Below are 18,049 nucleotides of genomic sequence, written 5' to 3' on the forward strand. Positions count from 1 at the left end.
GAGGCATTTCCTGAGTTCCTGCAGGTCGAACATTTCCTGCCTTTCCCTCCTTTTAGAGGTGCTGCATCTGGTTGAGTTCTATTTGGAAGATGGCATCACAGATGAAGAAGCTGTAGCTCTCATTGATCTCGAAGCTCCAAGAGTGAGTAAAAGAGAGAATAAATGGCAAGAGATGATGACTGACAGTATCCTTTTGATTAAATTTGGTTTTCTTTTCTTAGGGAAAAATTAAACCATTTGGAGTTTATTTTTTCCCCTTAGGTTTAAACCTTTCTGTCATATGACTCATGTAAGTACAATTGCATCTTGTTTCTTTGTTGTGTTAGTATAACAACCAAACCACAGTTTAACTAAACCTAATATTGTCAAGACACTTTTCCATCAGGACAGTTTATTTATTATCCTGGCAATGTTTGTTTTTAACAGCAGAATGCCATGCTTTACCTTTTCTGTGTGAACTGGTTTCTGACAAGGATGAAGGGAATCTGGAGTGTGTTGCTTCCAATAACAGCTTCTTTTAGAGGGAAGTAGCAGTTCACAATTGTTCCTACTGAGATCTGGTTTGGAATGCTTTGGCATCCAGAGCTCCCAGTTGCTGTCGGGGTTATAGAATATGAGATTGATGTAGAGTAATGCACAAGAGCACACAAACTCTGACTAAAGCTGCCCAAAAATGTAACTTCAATAGATTGCTTCCTTTGCTCTGTCATCTGTGGAAGGGTAGGAGCTGATGTCATGCCTGGCTGTGGTCAGTCTGTTCTGGCTGTTCTACAGCAGCTGCAGTGATAAACTTCCCCAGTCACTGGAAACCCCAGCAGGGCCTTCTTGGTGCTTTTTGTAATGGTCTGTGCACTGTCACAATTTGAGATACTCTGAAGCAGCAAGGGTCCTGCTGGGGTGCTCTCATACTGATTCTGTCAGTGCTGGCTATGGTAAGCAGAGCCAGTTTTACAGGAATTATTGTCCTTCCTTAAGACATGCATACAGATGTTCAGAGTTTGAAGCTTGATGACAGTACAGATATTATTGAGGATGATGATCCCTTTACAGCAAAACTGAGCTTTGAGGTAAGAACTGTACCTGTGTCAACCAACAGAAAATTTTTAATAGAATTTTTTTTTTAATAGAAAATTTTACTTTACGAAGTCACTTTTCTGGTGTGTATGTGGTACAAAGAGAGCTGCAGAGCAGGGGACTGGGAGGGGGCTGGCACTTGAGAGGGAAATGGACTAACCAGTTAACTCCTCCCTTAAGAACACAAACAAAACCCCTCAAAACAGAGAAACAAACCAGCAAAATCCACACAAACCCCCCTCAAACAAACAAACAGACAAACACAAACCTCGCAAAACAACAATGATTTTAAACCAAACGCTCCTGGAATTTTGTTTCCTCACCATGCACTGGTGCAGCAGCAGCACACCTATAGAGCAGGCCTTACTGCAGGGTCTCATAGAGACTGTGAGCGTGGCTGTTATTTGCAAGGAGTTGTGTTAAAGAGAAAGGGAAGCTGACTGGAAACAGATGTGTCTGGATGCTGCTGTTGCTGGAGGTTTTGATAAAACTGACAGGGAGTTTGGTGGGACAAGGCTTGGGCCAGGTCTGCATTAGCTTTTTCTGCTGAATTTTACTTAGCTAAAAGCAGCTTCACAGCCCGGGGGGCAGCGTTTGGCAGGCGGTGACGGCGCTCTTTGCCCCGCAGCAGGGAGGCTCCGAGTTCGTGCCGGTGGTGGTGAGCCGCGCCGTGCTGCGCGCCATGAGCCGCCGCGACGTGCTGGTCAAGCGCTGGCCGCGGCCGCTGCGCTGGCAGTACTACCGCTCGCTGCTGCCCGACGCCTCCATCACCGTGTGCCCCTCCTGCTTCCAGGTACTGCTGCGCACGTAGACAGAGACAGCCGCTGGAACCGCTGCTCTGAAATGGGCTGGGCAAAGTCCTGAAGGGGGTAGAGGCCGAGCAGTGCAACCCCAGCTCTGAGCTGTGTGATAGACAGGGGGACAGCTGCCTTGGAAGGCTTGGCCAGAGCTGAATTTGAGAAGTTGCCCTGACAGCAAGTCAGAGCCTCTTGAGCAAACCTTGGCTGACCAACAGAAGCTGATTTGTATTTATTTCCTTTTGCTCTGTCTCTCTGACTTGCAGCCTGGTCTAGCAAGGAGACTGTTGCCTTGTGGTTCACTCCTGCTCCTAAAGAGTCCAAAAGGGTCCAAACCCTTGCTCAGAAATAACTTTTTGAAATGCTGGAATTCAGTCGTGTTTGCTCACTCAACTGCCTAATTGTCAGTCCTTTTGCAAAAGTAGTTAGCAGCTCTGGCAGAGGTCTGTGAAGTGCTCGCTGCTGTGTTCCAGGCTGTAGCATCTCAGGTGACTGGAACCAAGAGGCCCAGTTCTCTGTGGTGGTACTTCCAGAGTGTCTGTGCTATTGAGTAGCCATTGAACTCAGTTTGCATTTTGTTTGAGCAGGGTACAGGCTAACTTGTTTTAAATCTGTTCCTAATTAACAGATGTTTCACACAGAAGACTATGAGCTCCTCATACTCCAGCATAATTGTTGTCCGTTCTGTCGGCGGAGAATAGATGAGTCAAACCAATGAAGAAAACCAGTCTTTTACCTCAACAACAGACTCCCCTGTTGGCTTGGCAAAACCCTTCTTAGATCTGTAGAGCTTTCCTAATAACTTAGTTATGTCATCTTGTCTCATTTTGTATGTAAGAGTGGAACCAAATTGAAGAATTTTAACTATTTTTTTAAATTAAAACGTCTGTTTTTTGTGAATGTGCTCTGCATTTTCCAGGCAAGCAGCTGAAGTGCCACAGAATTTTACAGGAACATTTCTAGAATCAAGTTCAGCCTTCAAGTAATTGGTTTTACTCCAGATTGTGCTCCTTAACACACACCAGTTATTGACAGATCTTCAAATAAATGGGACTATTTTTCACTATTTATTGTCTCAGAATTTGCTATAATACTCATGCTTCTGATCAGAAATTTCTTTTTCCTTTCTATTCCGTTTAGGCAAGAACAGCATTTAGAACCCTTCAAATATAATCTGAAGAGTTCCACTACTGTTGGCACTGGGGGCATCTCACAGCCACCCTGGGGCAGGTGGTGGCTGAATGTGTGTGGAATTCACCTGGCTGAAGTGCAGCATGTGAGGCTATGCACACCTGAGCTCCGTGCTGCTGCCGTGGAGGGCAGTGTATGGGAGAGCTGCTGAGCAGGGTGTCCCCAGCATCGTGTCAGTGCTGAGCCCAGCAGGAGCTCTGTGGGCATGTGGCCGGAGGCAGACACGCTGCTCTCTGCTGCAGCCTCTTGTGGAGGCGTGAGACACGGGGGGCATCAGTCCCAGGCTGCACCCGAGCCCTGCAATGGCTCACTGTCCCTGCAGGACTGGGCAGGAAACAGGAGAGCAAAGGCCAAGAAACTCCTGTGTTGAGATAAAGGTGGTTTAGTAGCTGCAGCACGGCTCTGCCTGCAAGCAAAGCAAAGCAAAGCAAGAAGGAATTTATTCCCTGCTTCCTGGCGAGCAGGGCTCAGCATGAGTAACTGTCACTTGGGACAGCAAACACCACAAACACAACATCCTCCCTTCCTCCCCCTTTCCCTGAGCTTTTATTTTGGAGCACAACATCATCTGGAGTGGCCCAGGGCTTTGGCCAGCTGTCCCAGGTCTGTTCCTCTGTTGCCAGCCCTGCCCAGTGTGCAGCTGAGGGGGACGGGGCAGGCAGGATGCAGCTGCACTCGTGTGTTCCCGTGCTGCTTTACACGCCAGCACTCAGCACCCACTGTGCTCTGGGAGGGCAGCGAGCTCCGTGCAGTGACACCAGCGCACCCCGGGCAGGGAATCTCGCCAGGAGGGACACAGGGTCATCCCAGCAGCAGGAGATTCACAGGGGTAACCAGCTTGGCTGGAGCTGGGAAGTGGTGCCTCTTGACTCTAATATAAGCTGTGCCTGTGTTGCCACCAGTTCTGTTGTGATGGCAGCCTGTCTGTTCCAGCATGCCTTTACCCTGAGTGGGAAAGGACGCGAGCAACTGGCTGAGGTGTCGGTGCTGGCAGGGCAGCTCCCACGGGAGCAGCACTTTGCACGTGAAACGGGATGTCTGTCTGCTCGAGTTCCTCTGGAAAAGGAGACCCTGCAATCACACTGCTGAGTTTCTGAGTCCCTCAGTGGTTCCTGACCAAGTTTGCTTGATTTACCACTTTAAAAACATTCTGTTCTAATTACAGCTCGTCTGCTTTCTGACTCAGCTGTCACTGTTTGCAGTGAAGACTCTGCTATTGACATGGATAAACAATGCTGTTTGAGATGGGAGCCAGGGTGGAATTCAGATCCTTCTGGAACAGAGCTGGCTGTGCAGAGCCAGTGGGAATGAAAAATTATGAAACTGAAGAGAAAGGGTTTGCTGTGACACAAAGACAAAATGGACCAATGTTGTTTTTAAACAACTCCGTGAATATAGCCTAGCTTTGAAAAGTGTTTTGGGCTTTTCTGGGCAGAAGCACTCTGCATGTCTCACACATACATGATGAAAGGTTCGAGTCCAGGCTGCCCCGTGCCACGGAGCCCACCAGCTGGCTTCATGCTGAGGAGTCCCTGGAGGTACAAGACGTGCCAGCACGGCGCTTGGGTTGGGAGTTGTAAGCAATTTGCCCCGTTCCTCTATCTCTCAGCTGCCTGCCTGTCCCACTGCTGCATCCAGCGGTGACGCACACCAGCCCTAAGCTCTGCATAGCAGCTGCTACCTCAGCAGTGGCTTATTGCATCAGCTTAAAGTGTTTTAGGAAATAAACCTTTAATCCCTGTGTGCTCAGGTACAAGTGTAAAAAGCTGCATTTGCAGTTAGAAAATGGCACTGCTTTGGCCTTGGAAACAAGTGTGAGAAATTAATTGAGAGGGACTTAGGGTGAACAGAGTGTGTGTGAGAACCTGGTGTTTTCATGTTAAGGTGAAGGAAGACCTTTGGGACTGTCCAGAGACTGTGGCCTGCACTGGGCTGCCAGCAAGGTCTGCCCTAGTCTGTGGTGCCAGCACTTCAGCTCCTTTCACCTTCCCCACTTGGAGGGCAGGTTCCCGGCTTGGTCTCTGCTCTAAGGAGAGTACCGTGCTCTGTGTTTTTTCCATTAAACTTATTTCTGAACTAACTTACAAGGAACATTGGTGAAAACTAGGCCAGGCTGGAGGAAGTTTTCTAAGGCCAAGAGGACATGAACTTCTGCCCACCTCACACCCATGAGCTCCAGCAGCTCTGGCACATCCTCCTGTACTGGACAAGGCCCTCGCATTCACCTGCTCCTGGCTGTGAGGAACGCTCAGCTCAGCCCTCAGTGCAGCCAAAACAGCAAGGGGAGCTGGGTGCTCAGCTCCCTTCCAGCCTCCATCACCTACAAAGGGGCAGAGCAAAGTCTCTCTTTGTGCTCACCTCCTGTACATTTTGTCCCACTGCCTCTGAAAAATTAAGATAACTCAGCTTCTGGTTGGCACAAGAAATGTTTCAAGCACAACTGAGTGCACGGAGTGGTGAGTCAGAGAGACATAGAGGGCACAGAAGGCTCCAAAAATAGCCTTCCTTGTGGAGTTTGATAATTATGTAAGGTTTGAGGAGAGTGAGATTGTCTGTCAACCTCACGTATATGAAGCTGAGTGCTGGCTTCAGCTCTGAACATCCCATCAGTGCCCTGGTCCAACAGCCTTCTCAGCACCATTGCAGAATGATTCCAGTCTAGGACAGATGGACTAGGTTATTCATTAGCTGTTACCAATGGAGTTGGCATGACCCAAATCAGATACAAAGGCACAGAGGGCATGGCCCAACTGGTAACCTGCAAGTGGGCCAAGTGTTTCAAGGTGGTGGTCAAACCTCCACAGACTGAGTAGAGAGGAGGCTGGAGCTTGTGGAAGAAGGTTTGGTCACTCTGCCTTCTGCAGCCTCCCACAGGCACTGGCAGTATGTGGGGATGGCTGTCCAGTGGGGACTGGCTGGTCTCACAGACCCACGTTCCCCTTGTGAGAATGGGGCTGGGACACTCCTCTGTCACTGAGGAAGTGGAATTCAGGAACCCAGCCAGGCCACCATTTGCAGCCCCCAAACCCACAGTCTAGGGTTTGAACCACACATGTCCCTCCTATTAGTGGGGAAGGGAAAGGAAGAGCTAGGCTGTGCAAGGGAGGTGCTGCCTGGTTTGAGCCCCTCCAAATAAATGGTGTGGTGCAGAACTACCTCTCTATATATATGTGACCATGAGCCATGGTCTCCAACAATGACAGCACTGGCCAGAAACTAGTGTCACCTTAACACCTTCCCAGGAAAGCCAATTACCCTGGGATGATTATGATTAATAATTCTCTAAACCCTAATCGTGCTGACACCAGTGCCTGGAGCTTACCCCAGGAGCACTTTATAAGAGGTGCCCCGTGGAGGAGAATGTAACTGGTTCTCCTTGGGGTGACAGTGAAGGCTGAGAGGTGGCAGGAGCTCCATTTCAGAGACAATTTTCCCCTTGCACAAAAGAACTCCTGGAGTAAGAGCAAAAAGCCTCACAAACTGCAACCATGAACGGGACAGAAGGCCAAGACTTCTACGTGCCCATGTCCAACAAGACCGGGGTGGTGCGGAGCCCCTTTGAGTACCCCCAGTATTACCTGGCTGAGCCTTGGAAGTTCTCGGCGCTGGCTGCCTACATGTTCATGCTGATTCTGCTCGGCTTCCCCATCAACTTCCTCACGCTGTACGTCACCATCCAGCACAAGAAGCTCCGCACACCTCTGAACTACATCCTCCTGAACCTGGCCGTCGCCGACCTCTTCATGGTCTTCGGGGGCTTCACAACCACTATGTACACCTCCATGAACGGGTACTTTGTCTTTGGAGTAACAGGGTGCTACATCGAAGGCTTCTTTGCCACACTGGGCGGTAAGTTTTCCCAATATTCAAATGTCTTCTGTCAGGAATTTCCCTGGATTTTAGTAGTGGGAGGGAAAACACAAATGATCTTGGCAAAACATGGTACCTGTAGTGTCCTTGACCTGCTGCTGATGTGGACTGAGGCGATTTGCCCTGGTTCTGGGTAGGAGCTGAAGAAAGTGACAAGTGACACATTTAAAAAAAACCTTTATTTTGGGAGCAGCTGCTCAGTATCCTGAGAACCACAGTGCAGCAATGAAAAGCAGCCAACACCAGATTTTGCAGTTGTTGGATTTGTGCATCTCCTTGGCTTTCTGACTCGAGAGATGACAATTTTGTTCCTCCTATTTTGCAGGGCTGAATCTGCCATTGGCTCTGGTGTGGTGCATGGTGGTACAGGCAAGCAGAGCTGCCTCTCCTCCCCATGCCAGCCTGGTATGGAACCAAACAGATGTGAAACAGAAATTGTGTGCCTAAAAATGTCCTCTTCCATTTGTCTCAGCCTTCAGCCATAGCTACTGTTTTACTGGTTTGGTCCTTGTGGCACAAGTTTCCAAGTGGGCAGTGAGGGGAAGTCCTGGGATGATGGGTACTTGCTTCATATCGGCGTGTGACCACAGGCTTGCTGGTGCAGATGCTGTCTGGGAAGAGTGGTGGGATCAGCCATGAATCTCAAAACACTGCAGCAAAATGGTTCCTGTGGGTCAGCAGTACAGTGAGAAGGGGTCTTCTCACACTGTCCTACCACATCTGCCCTTGACCATTCTTCATTTTTCTTTCTAAACCCTTGCCAGAGATTAAGCTTCTGCCAGGGGTTGTCCTCAGGAACATCAGTCTCAGGAGACCTCATGTTGCCATCAGGGTGGTTTCTTTTCCTGCTCAAAGTCCCTGTGTCCTTTCTGTCCCTCTCCCTGATGCAGGTGAAATTGCTCTCTGGTCACTGGTGGTTCTGGCTATCGAAAGATACGTAGTGGTCTGCAAGCCCATGAGCAACTTCCGCTTCGGAGAGAACCATGCCATCATGGGTGTTGCCTTCTCCTGGATCATGGCCTTGGCATGTGCAGCTCCCCCACTTTTCGGCTGGTCCAGGTAGGGAGAGCATTGGACCCAGCATCAGGGGTGTGGGAGCCTGGCTGTGGCTCAGCTGTGGCTTCCAGGCAGTCTCCTCTGCTGGGTGCTGACCTGCTGGGCTCACCTTGCAGGTACATCCCTGAGGGCATGCAGTGCTCGTGCGGGATCGACTATTACACTCTGAAGCCAGAGGTCAACAATGAATCTTTTGTCATCTACATGTTTGTGGTTCACTTCATGATCCCGCTGGCGATCATTTTCTTCTGCTATGGGAACCTGGTCTGCACGGTTAAGGAGGTGGGTACCTGCCAGATGCAGTGCCCAGTAGGGCTACCCCTGTCCCCAGGGCTGGAAAGGGACCCACACCAGGTTCAGGAATGGTGCCAAGGAAGGTCCTCCAGGGGCCAGCCTGGCCATCCATGAAGAAGCAAATAGCAAACTGCAGATGTGCAGCTTGACTGCCGTGAGCTCTGACCCTGTGTCCCTACTGGTGCAGCCCCCACTGGCTCCAACATGTTCCTGTGCCCTTCTGCCCGCAGGCTGCCGCCCAGCAGCAGGAGTCTGCCACCACCCAGAAGGCAGAGAAAGAAGTGACTCGCATGGTCATCATCATGGTCATCTCCTTCCTGATCTGCTGGGTCCCCTACGCCAGCGTTGCCTTCTACATCTTCACCAACCAGGGATCAGACTTCGGGCCCATCTTCATGACCATCCCGGCATTCTTTGCCAAGAGCTCGGCCATCTACAACCCTGTGATCTACATCGTAATGAACAAACAGGTAACTGGCAGGGTGCCCCTCCATTGTGTTTCTCTTTATAAGAGCAGGCAGAGAGTTACAGCATCTCAAGGTGCCAGTGGGCTGGGGTGGGGATTGTTTCCAGGAGATCTAGTCCGGGCACATGAGAAACTGACTGTGCAGCTCATCCTTGGTGCTGCATAAATCTCACAAGTGCAAGGCCATTCCACCTGAAGTGATGCAGGTGCTGGGTTGATGGAGGAGCCGTGATGGGAGCAGGCAGGGCTGGCAGTAGATGCGGTGGGCAGCAGACAGTCGGGCAGGAGACTCCATATAGGCACAGCTCTTCCTGCACCACAGTACTGCTGGCCTTAAAGACAGCTCTGCAGCTAGAGCTGTATGGTGTCCAGCTGGCTCACCCTGGGCTTCTCTCTCTCCCAGTTCCGTAACTGCATGATCACAACCCTCTGCTGTGGCAAGAACCCTCTGGGTGACGAGGACACATCTGCTGGCAAGACAGAGACCTCCTCCGTCTCCACCAGCCAGGTCTCTCCTGCATAGGCCCCATGGGAGCAGCCAGGCCCTGGGGTGCTGCCCTGGCAGCACAAACTTCACCCCACCGCTGCCACCACCTGCCCCTGCTTCACCATGGCCAAGGCCCTGTGGGGTGGGCTCCTCGCTCTGGCTCTAGGAACCCTGGGAACAAGGCTGAAAACGTGTACACATGTTTTGTAATTAAAATGCAAAGGCTTAGCTCCTCTGGCGTAAATCCATGCATTTCTGTTGACTTGCTGAGACCTCATGCTCCTTCTCTGAGTGCAGGCTGGGTCGGAGAGCTCATGCCTGGGGCCATGGCAGAGCTGTCCTTGCCTCCCTCAACCCACCCTAACACCACAGCCAGGGCACATTCTGCATCTGCTGCTGCCAGGGCCAGAGCTGTGGCCACTTTTGGTCCTTTTGTCAGAGATGGATCCTAGCCAGTGCTGCCAGTCGCTCAGTCCCATCACACTGTGTCTGCCCAGAGCACATTTGGCTGCTGCAAAGTGCCCTGGCTCTGCCAGATGCTCCCAGCTCTGGCCCTGTCCCACCTGCCAGAAGTCCTGGGGAACACTGTGATTCCTCCAGGGGGATGGGACAGTTAGCAGTGCCCGGGTCCTGCCTGGCAGGGAGGTGGCACGGCGGGCCCTGCCAGCATGGCACAGCCGTGTGTGGCCACAGCTCTCCGGGGCAGCTCAGTGCTCGGTCCTCCAGCACTGGTGCAGCAGCACTCGGATGGTGTTGGCACCCTCAGCAGCAGCAGCTCCGCTCCCTGTCCCCCAGCACCCCTTCCCCACAGTCCTACCTCTCTTTCTTAGGCAGCTTTGGACCCCTCGGGCTGAGCCCCCAGCAAGCCTGCCCATGGCCCTGCCCATTTTGGCTGCGGTCAGTCTGGCCTCGCCCAGCAGGAGGCTTTGGGTGGCTCTGGTGCTGCTGGGCCCGCGGGGCCAGGGCTGATCTCCCTCCCCACCACAGCAGGCAGGACCCAGCAGCATATGGCTCAGCCACGCCGACATATGTTCCAAGCACTACGAGATGGCATATTGCAATTGTAGCGGTGTTCTTCATTTTTATTTTTAGCTCAGTTATACAAATAAGATGTTTTTCTCACTGTTCAGTGTTATCAACATTTGAAACTATTTTTGTACATTATTATCCTCTCTGATTTCTAATCCTATGCAGCTTTGCAAGGACTAATAGGGAACGTATAGAGCCCATGCAAGTTAAACCCTTAATAAAGAGCAATTTGCAAGTACAATTCTCTCATTATTTTTTTTATCGATACTTCTGCATATTCAGTGAAATCTAAAGATTAGAGTTTTATGAATAATTCAGTGTTTAGGCTGATGTCTGATTCATGCTCTTTAAAACTGGGAGGTGGTTTTGGAGGGAAGAGGAGGAAGGATTCAGTGCTTATTTGCCGCCCGTGAGGCTGTGCTCCACAGGAGTGTGGTGATGCCTGGCACTGTGGTTCTCCTGCCCGTGGAGGACCAGCCCTGACACAAGCCAGGCTGGCCCCAAGGCCTGGCCCCAAGCCTGCAGGCTGCCCCCACGCTGTGACACCTGGCTGCTGCTGGTGCTAGGGGCAACAAGGGTTTGGGACCCTCCTGCCAGTTCAGCCAGGTGCCAGAGGCATCACAGAGCTACCAGAGAGGTGATGGATGGATCCAGGATGAGGAAGTGCAGCCAAACCTTCTGTGGTGCCAGCCCCAGCAGCTCACTGTCCCCTTCCTGGAGAATTCAGAAATGGACTGGAAACAAGGGATGAACAGACTGGTGCTGGTCTGGGGAGGAGGAGGGCATGTGGGGCTCCAGGCAAGGGGTCTGTGATCTGTAAGATCACAGCTCCTTGCTCCAGACCTGGCTCCTACTGGCACCTCAGCCAGAGTCTGGCCCTTGGGCTCAAGAGGTGGCTGCAGACCTTGGCAGTGCTTTTCAGGTCCATTGCTGTGGTCTGCTGAGATGGCCATGAGCCAGTCCTGCCATCATGTAATCCTGCTTTACAACTGCCTCACGTTTCCAACAGACAATGCACACAAAACCCCTGTGACTCCTGCGTGAAGTGGGCAGTCCCTGCCGTGGGGACATTTGCAGTGGGGATTGTTCTACACCAGACTGGGTGGGGAAACAGTGAGGACTGTTTCTACACCAAAGAGCCATTGGTGTTTTACTCAGGTTCTCCTCACTGCACGGAGGGGTCATGGAACTGACGTGGCTGCCCATGTCCAGGGCTGGGAGTCCTCTCCCCTGAACATGGGATTCAGTGGGTGGATGCAAATTGTTGTCCTGATTGTGACACCTGGCGATGCTGGGTGAGAGTTGCTCCTCCTGCCTCTGCTGGCTAACCAAGCAGCTTTCATTTTCCTCCTTTCACTTGTGAAATCTTCTCTCCCCACCATTTTCAGAGTCCCATTTCCTAGTGAGGCCACACTTGGTAAGGGAGACAGCACATCCCACCTCCACACTGGCAATGGGGCTGTGTACTCCGGGCTGGTTCCCTGTGCACCCCACAGCAAGTGTTGTCGGCAAGCTGCAATCCCAGCACCCCAACATTCACCTTGCAGCAGGTAGGCACTGTTTGTCTGCCCGCTCAGGGCACTCACCCTGCAAAGCCCCATCTCTCATCCTTCTCCCTCCAGCCCCTCCCAAAGCTTTGGCAAAGGCCATTCAGCTTCCAGATCCTGGCTTCCACCAGGGCTTCGACCACAGCAATTAGCAGCTGCCAACCAGCACCTGCAGCCAGGCTGTTCATCAGATAAATTGGAGGGAGGTGAGCTGGCTATGGCAGTGGGGTTTGTGTTGCTGTGGGTGGAGGTGCTTGTGACTGCCTGGGTTTGTGTACTGCCATGGAGCCTCAGCTGGGTAAGGGGTCTGCAAGTGCTCTGGGGTCCCTCAGAGCTGGAGCTTGGCTCATGCTCTGGGCTAGGGTGGCTGTGCTCCCTAGGGGGGCTGCAGCAATGAGCAGGGCTGTGGCACCTTGGCTTCTGGGGGCTTTGAGGCTGCTGGGGGTGTGAATGTCTCAGGACTGGACTTCAGTCCCAAATGGTCCCTGTTCCAGCAGCCAAGACCGCTGGCATCTCCGTGCGCTGCCAGGCCTCGCACCCTCCAACCCTGCAGATGGTCAAGGAGGCACTGCGGGCCCACGACGAGAAGAAGGGTGCCTCTGTCGTTGCCATCAAGCGTTTTATCCTGGCCAAGTACCCCACTGTGGACCCCATCCGCCTCAAGTACCTGCTGAAGCGGGCACTGAGCAAGGGGCTGAGCTGTGGGGACCTGGTGCGGCCCCACAACTCCTCTGCTGTGGGGGCCACTGGCACCTTCAAGGTGAGCCAGGGCTGCTGGAGCCACAGGGCTGGGGGCAGGTACTGGCTGGCCCTGTTGACACCTCTCTCTCACCTCCAGCTAGCACGCAAGAAACCAGGGCACAAGCAGCAGCTGGGCCAGGCAGATCCGGACAGAGGCCAGGCCTCAAAGCCAGGACAGAAAGGGAGCACCAAGGATTCCCAGACCCCCGTGGCAGGAGCACGACCACGAGGTAAAGGGCTGTGGGTGCTGTGAACGAGCTGGCGCTGCCTGGCCTCGCCTGGACTCGTCTGCTGCCCTTCCTCCACAGGTGCCACCAAGCAGCAGCCCAAGGTGAAGCCCGTGAAGGTGAGTCGGGGCCAGCAGCAGGGTTGGGTGGCTTGTGGCATTGCAGCACCCTGAGGTGCTCCCCTCTCTTCCCTCCAGGCCCAGCCACGAGCAGCAGAGAAGCCCAGGAGCAACAGAGCAAAGCATCCCCAAAGTGCTGACCAGCCCCAGGCTCATGGCCCGGGGCCTTCAGGGCCCCCCAAGGCTGCAGCCCACCGCCAGGCCCCCCGAAAAGGACGCTCAGGACCCAGCACAGCTCGGGCTGCTCAGAACGCAGGGGAGAGCGACAGCTCTTCTAGCGCTGGGGCAGAGGCAAAGGCCCCCAGGGGAAAGGGCAAGGGGAAGGTGCCGAAAGGGGCACAGCAGGAGGGCCCCCAGGTACAGGGAGGTCAAAAGAAGGTGAAGAAACCCCGGGCGACTGCAGGAGCTGGGCAGGGGAAGGCCAGGGTGAAGAAGGCAGCCCCTGTGGCAGCAGACGGAAAGGCTCCTTAGGGAGCTTAGCCCTGCTTCAGTGGGTCCCAGGCCCTTGGGGTCTGTGCTGTTTTCAGTCCCCAGGCAAGGTTTTAACTCTGTGTTCACAGCATCCTAATAAAGCTTCTTTACTTGCCACATGGAATGGCAGGACTGTTGTGAGTCCCTGTCCCAGCAGTTCCATCTCTCAGTGCCAAAATCCCTCAACCTGCACAGCACGGTGGTGAGCTGATGCTGCAGGCAGCTACCTTGCTGCCTGCCTTCACAGAGAAGTTCTCTCTCTGTCCCCAGCTGTGGTGCCAAGGGCTGCTGGGCCTGGGGTCTGTGTGCAGGCTGACAAGTGTGCCAGGTGATGGGCAGAGACCTGAGAGCCATGGGACACAGTATGGTGACATCCCCAGGAGCAGAGAAGCTCAGGCTTGGCCAGTGCTGTTGTGGAGCCATGGTGCCCACAGGCTGTGTGAGGTGTCCAGCCCCCTGTTGTCCTGGCTGCCCTTGTGCTAATGCCTGGCTGAGCTGGGATTACAGGAGCACCAGGCTGGCAGGTCTGGGTGCATGCCACAGGCAGGTGTCTCCCAGCAGAGGTGAAGCAGCCTGTGCTTTAACTACAGTAAGAGGAAGACAGAGGTGTCTTAGGGCTCAAAAATCGAGTTTGGGGTGTTACTGTAGCTTCCAGTGCAGCTCATGCTCTTATTACAGTCTATGGTACAGTTCCCACCTACAAACTTGTCTTGTGAGCTCCTGTGGTCAGTGTATCACACTTTTAATAGCTTCAATTGCCTGAATTTCCCTTGCTCTGCCCAGAGCGGGGCCCTTTTGAAGGTCATGCTGGTCATGTAAAGGGTTACAGTCCTCCTGGGTGGGAGAAAATAAGTGGAAGTAAAACTCTGTCTAAAGAGGATTTTATTAATCTGCAACTGGCCTTGCCATTGCCCTCCAAGGCTCCTGGCCTTGCTTTGGGGCTTAAGCAAGAGCTAAGCAAACTAGCTTCCCTTAAACTTCAGCCTTGGCTGCGTTGCTCTATCTTTAATGGAACTGGAACTTGTGTCCCCCCAGGGACAGGGTGGGGAATGTGGCAGCAGTAACTGAGCAGAGTTCACGGGATTCTCAGATGGGGGTGGCTCACAGAGCACCACTCACCTGTGTGGCAATGTCCCCAACAGCGCCAGGCAGGGACTGTGTTCTCCCTCTCACCAGCCACCAGGTCTGAAATGCAAAGCTCTCTTGCTTTGAGAGGCCAAATAATTTAATGGCTGGATTTAGCTTTGCCAAGAGTCAACTTCCTAGTGGAGGAAGAAATCCACACAATCCCTCTGGTGTGTGGAAAGCAGAGCCTTTACTAGGGCAGGGGGAAGATTTAGCAATGCTGTGGTTATTAAGGGCCCTGGGCCACAGCTGTTGTTGGGGTGCTGAAGCTGCAGGCTCAAGTCTGATGCAGGGAGGCACCTGGCAGAGGTGAGCAGCAGTTGCTGCTCTGGGGTTACTGATCTCCACGTGCCCAGCGCTGGGCAGCTCAGGGGCTGCTGTCCTCATGCTGATTGTCCCCTCCTGTGCCTGCTCCAGGAAGGGGCTGGGGCAATGGCTGTGGGAGTGGTGTGTGTGAGGGGTACAGACCTGTCCTCACTGGGCTGCTGACCCCACACATGGTGTGTCTTGCATGTGCAAAACTTGTCTGTGCAGCTGTCATCCACGTGTGTCCTCCCCGTGTGCTTGGCAGGAACTGCACTCCACAGGTTCAGCACCTTGTTTTATTACAAAGATAGGCTTTGCCAGGAGTCTGCCACTTCCACTACACAGCAGGTAAGGGCACTACACCCACAACACGTGCCAAAGTTTAAAAATATCTTACAAAGGGCTTGGAAATTCAAGGCAACACTACAAACCCTCTGCTAAAGTTGTTTCATTAAATGGTTGCAGCAACTACTTTTTATTTTTGATTTTTTTTCCTTTTTTTTTTTGGCTTTGGAAAATAATTAAATAATAAAACAATAGCCCCAATACATGGCCCAGCCACAGCACCTGGAGGCAAACTCTACTTACTCTTTGCTTACCTGTATCCTTTCCCTGTAATAAACAACATGGGGCTATAGCTCCATGGTCCTTTCCCTGCCTCCAATCAAGCTCAACATTCTCTGCTACCTTGGTCCTTCTCACCCAGGCCTTTCTTGTGCTGGGCCTGCCTACATCTCTGGCAGCTATTCACAGTTTCTAAAAGACAAAAACATCAAGAAATTTTTGTGAAATCAGTTTCAAAATAAAATGTAGCCCAGCTACATTCTTAGAGTTTCTATTCTGAAGCCACATCCTCAGCAAAGACATTGAGACCTCCACAGTGTAAGTACTTTTTTTGTAATTTTCTTTAAAAAAAAAACTCTGTTCTTCCCCTTTCCCTCCCTCCCCACTTTTTAACATACTGGATAAAGTCTACTGTTTGTTTTAAAATAGATATCTATGTACACATACACAACTCTGATGTTCTGGTTTCTGACAATTGCGGCATTACTGGAAATGATGGAATGGAGACCACCTGTCCATGGCAGTGAATCACCCAGGTGTTTTAGTGGACAAAGTCATCCAATGCCAGAATGCATCCTAGCCAGCTGGATGACTACCAGAGGCTCCCTTACACCCTCCTGCAGTGAGGTAGTAACTGTGTTTGTTTCCTGTGGTAGCTGGGGTGGTCAGTCTGTGGGCAGGAGCCTTTGCCCGTGCAGGGATGCTGGTTTGAACACGTCCAGCCTGCACGGGGCCTGTGTGGCACTGAACACCGGAGCGGTCACAGCTCCCCAGGCTGCAGGAGGGACCACAGGCCACCAAGCTGGGTTGGCAGGGTGGCACTGGGGTGTCTAGTCTCAGGCAAGCCCTCTTTGTCTGCCCCTCTCAGTGCCCCCGGCCTGAGCTGGGACACACTCTGCCTCGGTTTGCAGCTCTGGGTGCTGGGGATGCTCTGCTGGCCTGTGTCACGGCCAGGCCGGCAGCAGCTGGCCCAGTCCCTCTGCCCTTCAGGGCTGAAAGCAGGCCGGCCTTGCAGCCTAGCCCCACTGCCCTGGCTGCTCTCAGGTACCAGCCACAGGCTGGCCCAAAGCAAGCAGAATAGGCCGCTTCAGGAGACACCTCTGCAGGACTGGCCTCATGTTTGGTGATGGTCCCAGGGAGGGGCAGAGACAATGCTCTCTGGTGTCTGCCCTGCGTGTGGCCTGAGGCCGCTGTCACAGGGCTGTCAGCAGGCCCCTGGCACAGGCACACAGGGTGTTACCAAGGCTGCAGTGCCATGGACACGTGTGGGGCCAGCGTGGCGGGCAGCAGCTGTCACAGGGCTGTCAGCAGGCCCCTGGCACAGGCACACAGGGTGTTACCAAGGCTGCAGTGCCATGGACACGTGTGGGGCCAGCGTGGCGGGCAGCAGTGAGGGCCAGCTCGTTCCCCAGCCGCTGCCCCCCGGCTAGTGGGCTGTGCAGTGCTCACCTCCCTGCTGAGCTCCAGCCCCCATGAGCCAGGAAAGGGGAACAGCCCTTCCTGTGCCAGCACACACTGGGCTCCCTGCAGCTCCCAAACAGCTGTCTCCACTAGGGATAAAGTGCTTTCACCTTGCCTTAGCTGCTTGGGAAGCAACTGCTTTGTCTCCGCCTCAAGCTCCCTGTGTTGCCCGAGTCTCAGATGGAGGAGTGGTTATGTTTACACATACAGTACAAAAATTAAAAGGCACAAATATACACAGAATGCAGCAGATAGTGAACAGCTGATAAGAGTCCCTGATGTTGGAAAAACAAGGATGTTGGAGAGATGGAGTGGGAGCTCAGGCTATGATGGTCTTTGCTGTCTGTGGTCATTACTCCCTGAGGTGACCCTTCTGCTTCGTGTCTGTTGTTCCAGGCTCTGCAGCCCCATCCCAAGGAACCATGCACAGGGTTGCACGGAGTGCTGACGGCTTGGCTGCTGACCAAGGGGAAAGTGGTGAACTGAGCTTGCCACAGGCGTCATGACTCCATTTCTGGCTGGCAAGAGCAAATAAATTATGGGTGCCACAGTGCAGACCAGAAGAGTTTTAGCTGCTCGGAAGGGTGTCTTGTGGTTTCTTGTGAAGTGAGGCAAACTTGTAGCCATGGCCAGGCCCACTCCCTCCACAAGGCTGGTTTGAATACGACCAAGCTGTGCCTGCAGCTGAAGGCAGGGTCCCTTGTGGCACTGTGCTGCAAGAAAGGTCACTTCTAGGGCTGCAGCCAGCCTAGGCTTCACTGCAGGACTCATAAATGTTGTCCTCCATGAGAGCAATCACTTGCTCAAATTTGTGCTGGAGCTGGGTGCGCTTTGTTGTGGGGTTTGCGTCCAGGGCGGCCACGATCTGCGGGAGACACACGCAGGCAGGGTGCTGAGGCAGCGTGGGGTGCTCACCTGCCAGCCCAGCTCACCCCACCAGACCTATGGAGCCCAAATTCCAGCCAGAGCTCCAAAGGTGAGAGCCCACCCAGTCCCACAGCCCCTGTGCTCACACCCCTGGCACCCCTGCTCTCCCAGGATCCCTGGTCAGGCCTGGTCAGGAGTGCAGTGGTACATGACAAAAATGCACTGCTGTACTAGAGCCGAGGGCACAGCACCAGCCCAAGGTGGCACGGGGGCAGGAGTCAGCCAGGGTCACTGCCTCAGTGAGGCGGGGACAGCAGGTGCAAGTTAATTTGGGGGTGGACCTTATCTGCATGTTTT

At 53.2% G+C, this 18,049-nt stretch overlaps 4 protein-coding genes across 8 annotated transcripts in view; 3 read left to right on the plus strand and 1 right to left on the minus strand.

Moving 5' to 3' along the window:
- Positions 1 to 2,937, plus strand: part of IFT122 (intraflagellar transport 122) — a 30,114-nt gene extending 27,177 nt beyond the window's left edge. For 2 of the 3 annotated variants that reach the window (XM_058812663.1, XM_058812666.1), the window contains 4 exons: positions 57 to 185; positions 988 to 1,067; positions 1,703 to 1,867; positions 2,500 to 2,937. In XM_058812663.1, coding sequence (XP_058668646.1) covers positions 57 to 185; positions 988 to 1,067; positions 1,703 to 1,867; positions 2,500 to 2,589 — 464 coding nt within the window. In that variant the 3' untranslated portion in view covers positions 2,590 to 2,937. The remainder of the gene's footprint in view (positions 1 to 56; positions 186 to 987; positions 1,068 to 1,702; positions 1,868 to 2,499) is intronic. The other variant, XM_058812664.1, reaches the window with a different exon arrangement.
- A 3,613-nt stretch (positions 2,938 to 6,550) lies between these two features.
- RHO (rhodopsin) lies at positions 6,551 to 9,357 on the plus strand. Its single transcript, XM_058812661.1, has 5 exons — positions 6,551 to 6,911; positions 7,823 to 7,991; positions 8,105 to 8,270; positions 8,513 to 8,752; positions 9,152 to 9,357. Exons 1-5 carry the CDS (start codon positions 6,551 to 6,553, stop codon positions 9,269 to 9,271), a joined length of 1,056 nt encoding a protein of 351 aa, XP_058668644.1. The 3' UTR covers positions 9,272 to 9,357.
- A 2,688-nt stretch (positions 9,358 to 12,045) lies between these two features.
- On the plus strand, positions 12,046 to 13,493 carry LOC131563191 (histone H1.8). 3 transcript variants are annotated; one of them, XM_058813104.1, is made up of 5 exons: positions 12,046 to 12,109; positions 12,306 to 12,571; positions 12,650 to 12,782; positions 12,861 to 12,898; positions 12,977 to 13,493. In XM_058813104.1, the coding sequence occupies exons 1-5, from the start codon at positions 12,094 to 12,096 to the stop codon at positions 13,367 to 13,369; spliced, it is 846 nt and encodes a 281-aa protein (XP_058669087.1). In that variant the 5' UTR covers positions 12,046 to 12,093; the 3' UTR covers positions 13,370 to 13,493. The 3 variants fall into 3 exon arrangements, with proteins under 3 accessions (XP_058669087.1, XP_058669089.1, XP_058669088.1); XM_058813106.1 differs by having other exon boundaries at positions 12,050 to 12,109; positions 12,309 to 12,571; XM_058813105.1 differs by lacking the exon at positions 12,046 to 12,109 and having other exon boundaries at positions 12,290 to 12,571.
- Positions 13,494 to 15,082: 1,589 nt separating this feature from the next.
- PLXND1 (plexin D1) overlaps positions 15,083 to 18,049 on the minus strand; it is a 67,477-nt gene continuing 64,510 nt past the window's right edge. The window contains exon 36 of the mRNA XM_058812749.1: positions 15,083 to 17,690. Coding sequence (XP_058668732.1) covers positions 17,574 to 17,690 — 117 coding nt within the window. The 3' untranslated portion in view covers positions 15,083 to 17,573. The remainder of the gene's footprint in view (positions 17,691 to 18,049) is intronic.

This window comes from Ammospiza caudacuta, chromosome 12, assembly GCF_027887145.1.
Source record: "Ammospiza caudacuta isolate bAmmCau1 chromosome 12, bAmmCau1.pri, whole genome shotgun sequence".
NCBI classification, from domain to species: domain Eukaryota; kingdom Metazoa; phylum Chordata; class Aves; order Passeriformes; family Passerellidae; genus Ammospiza; species Ammospiza caudacuta.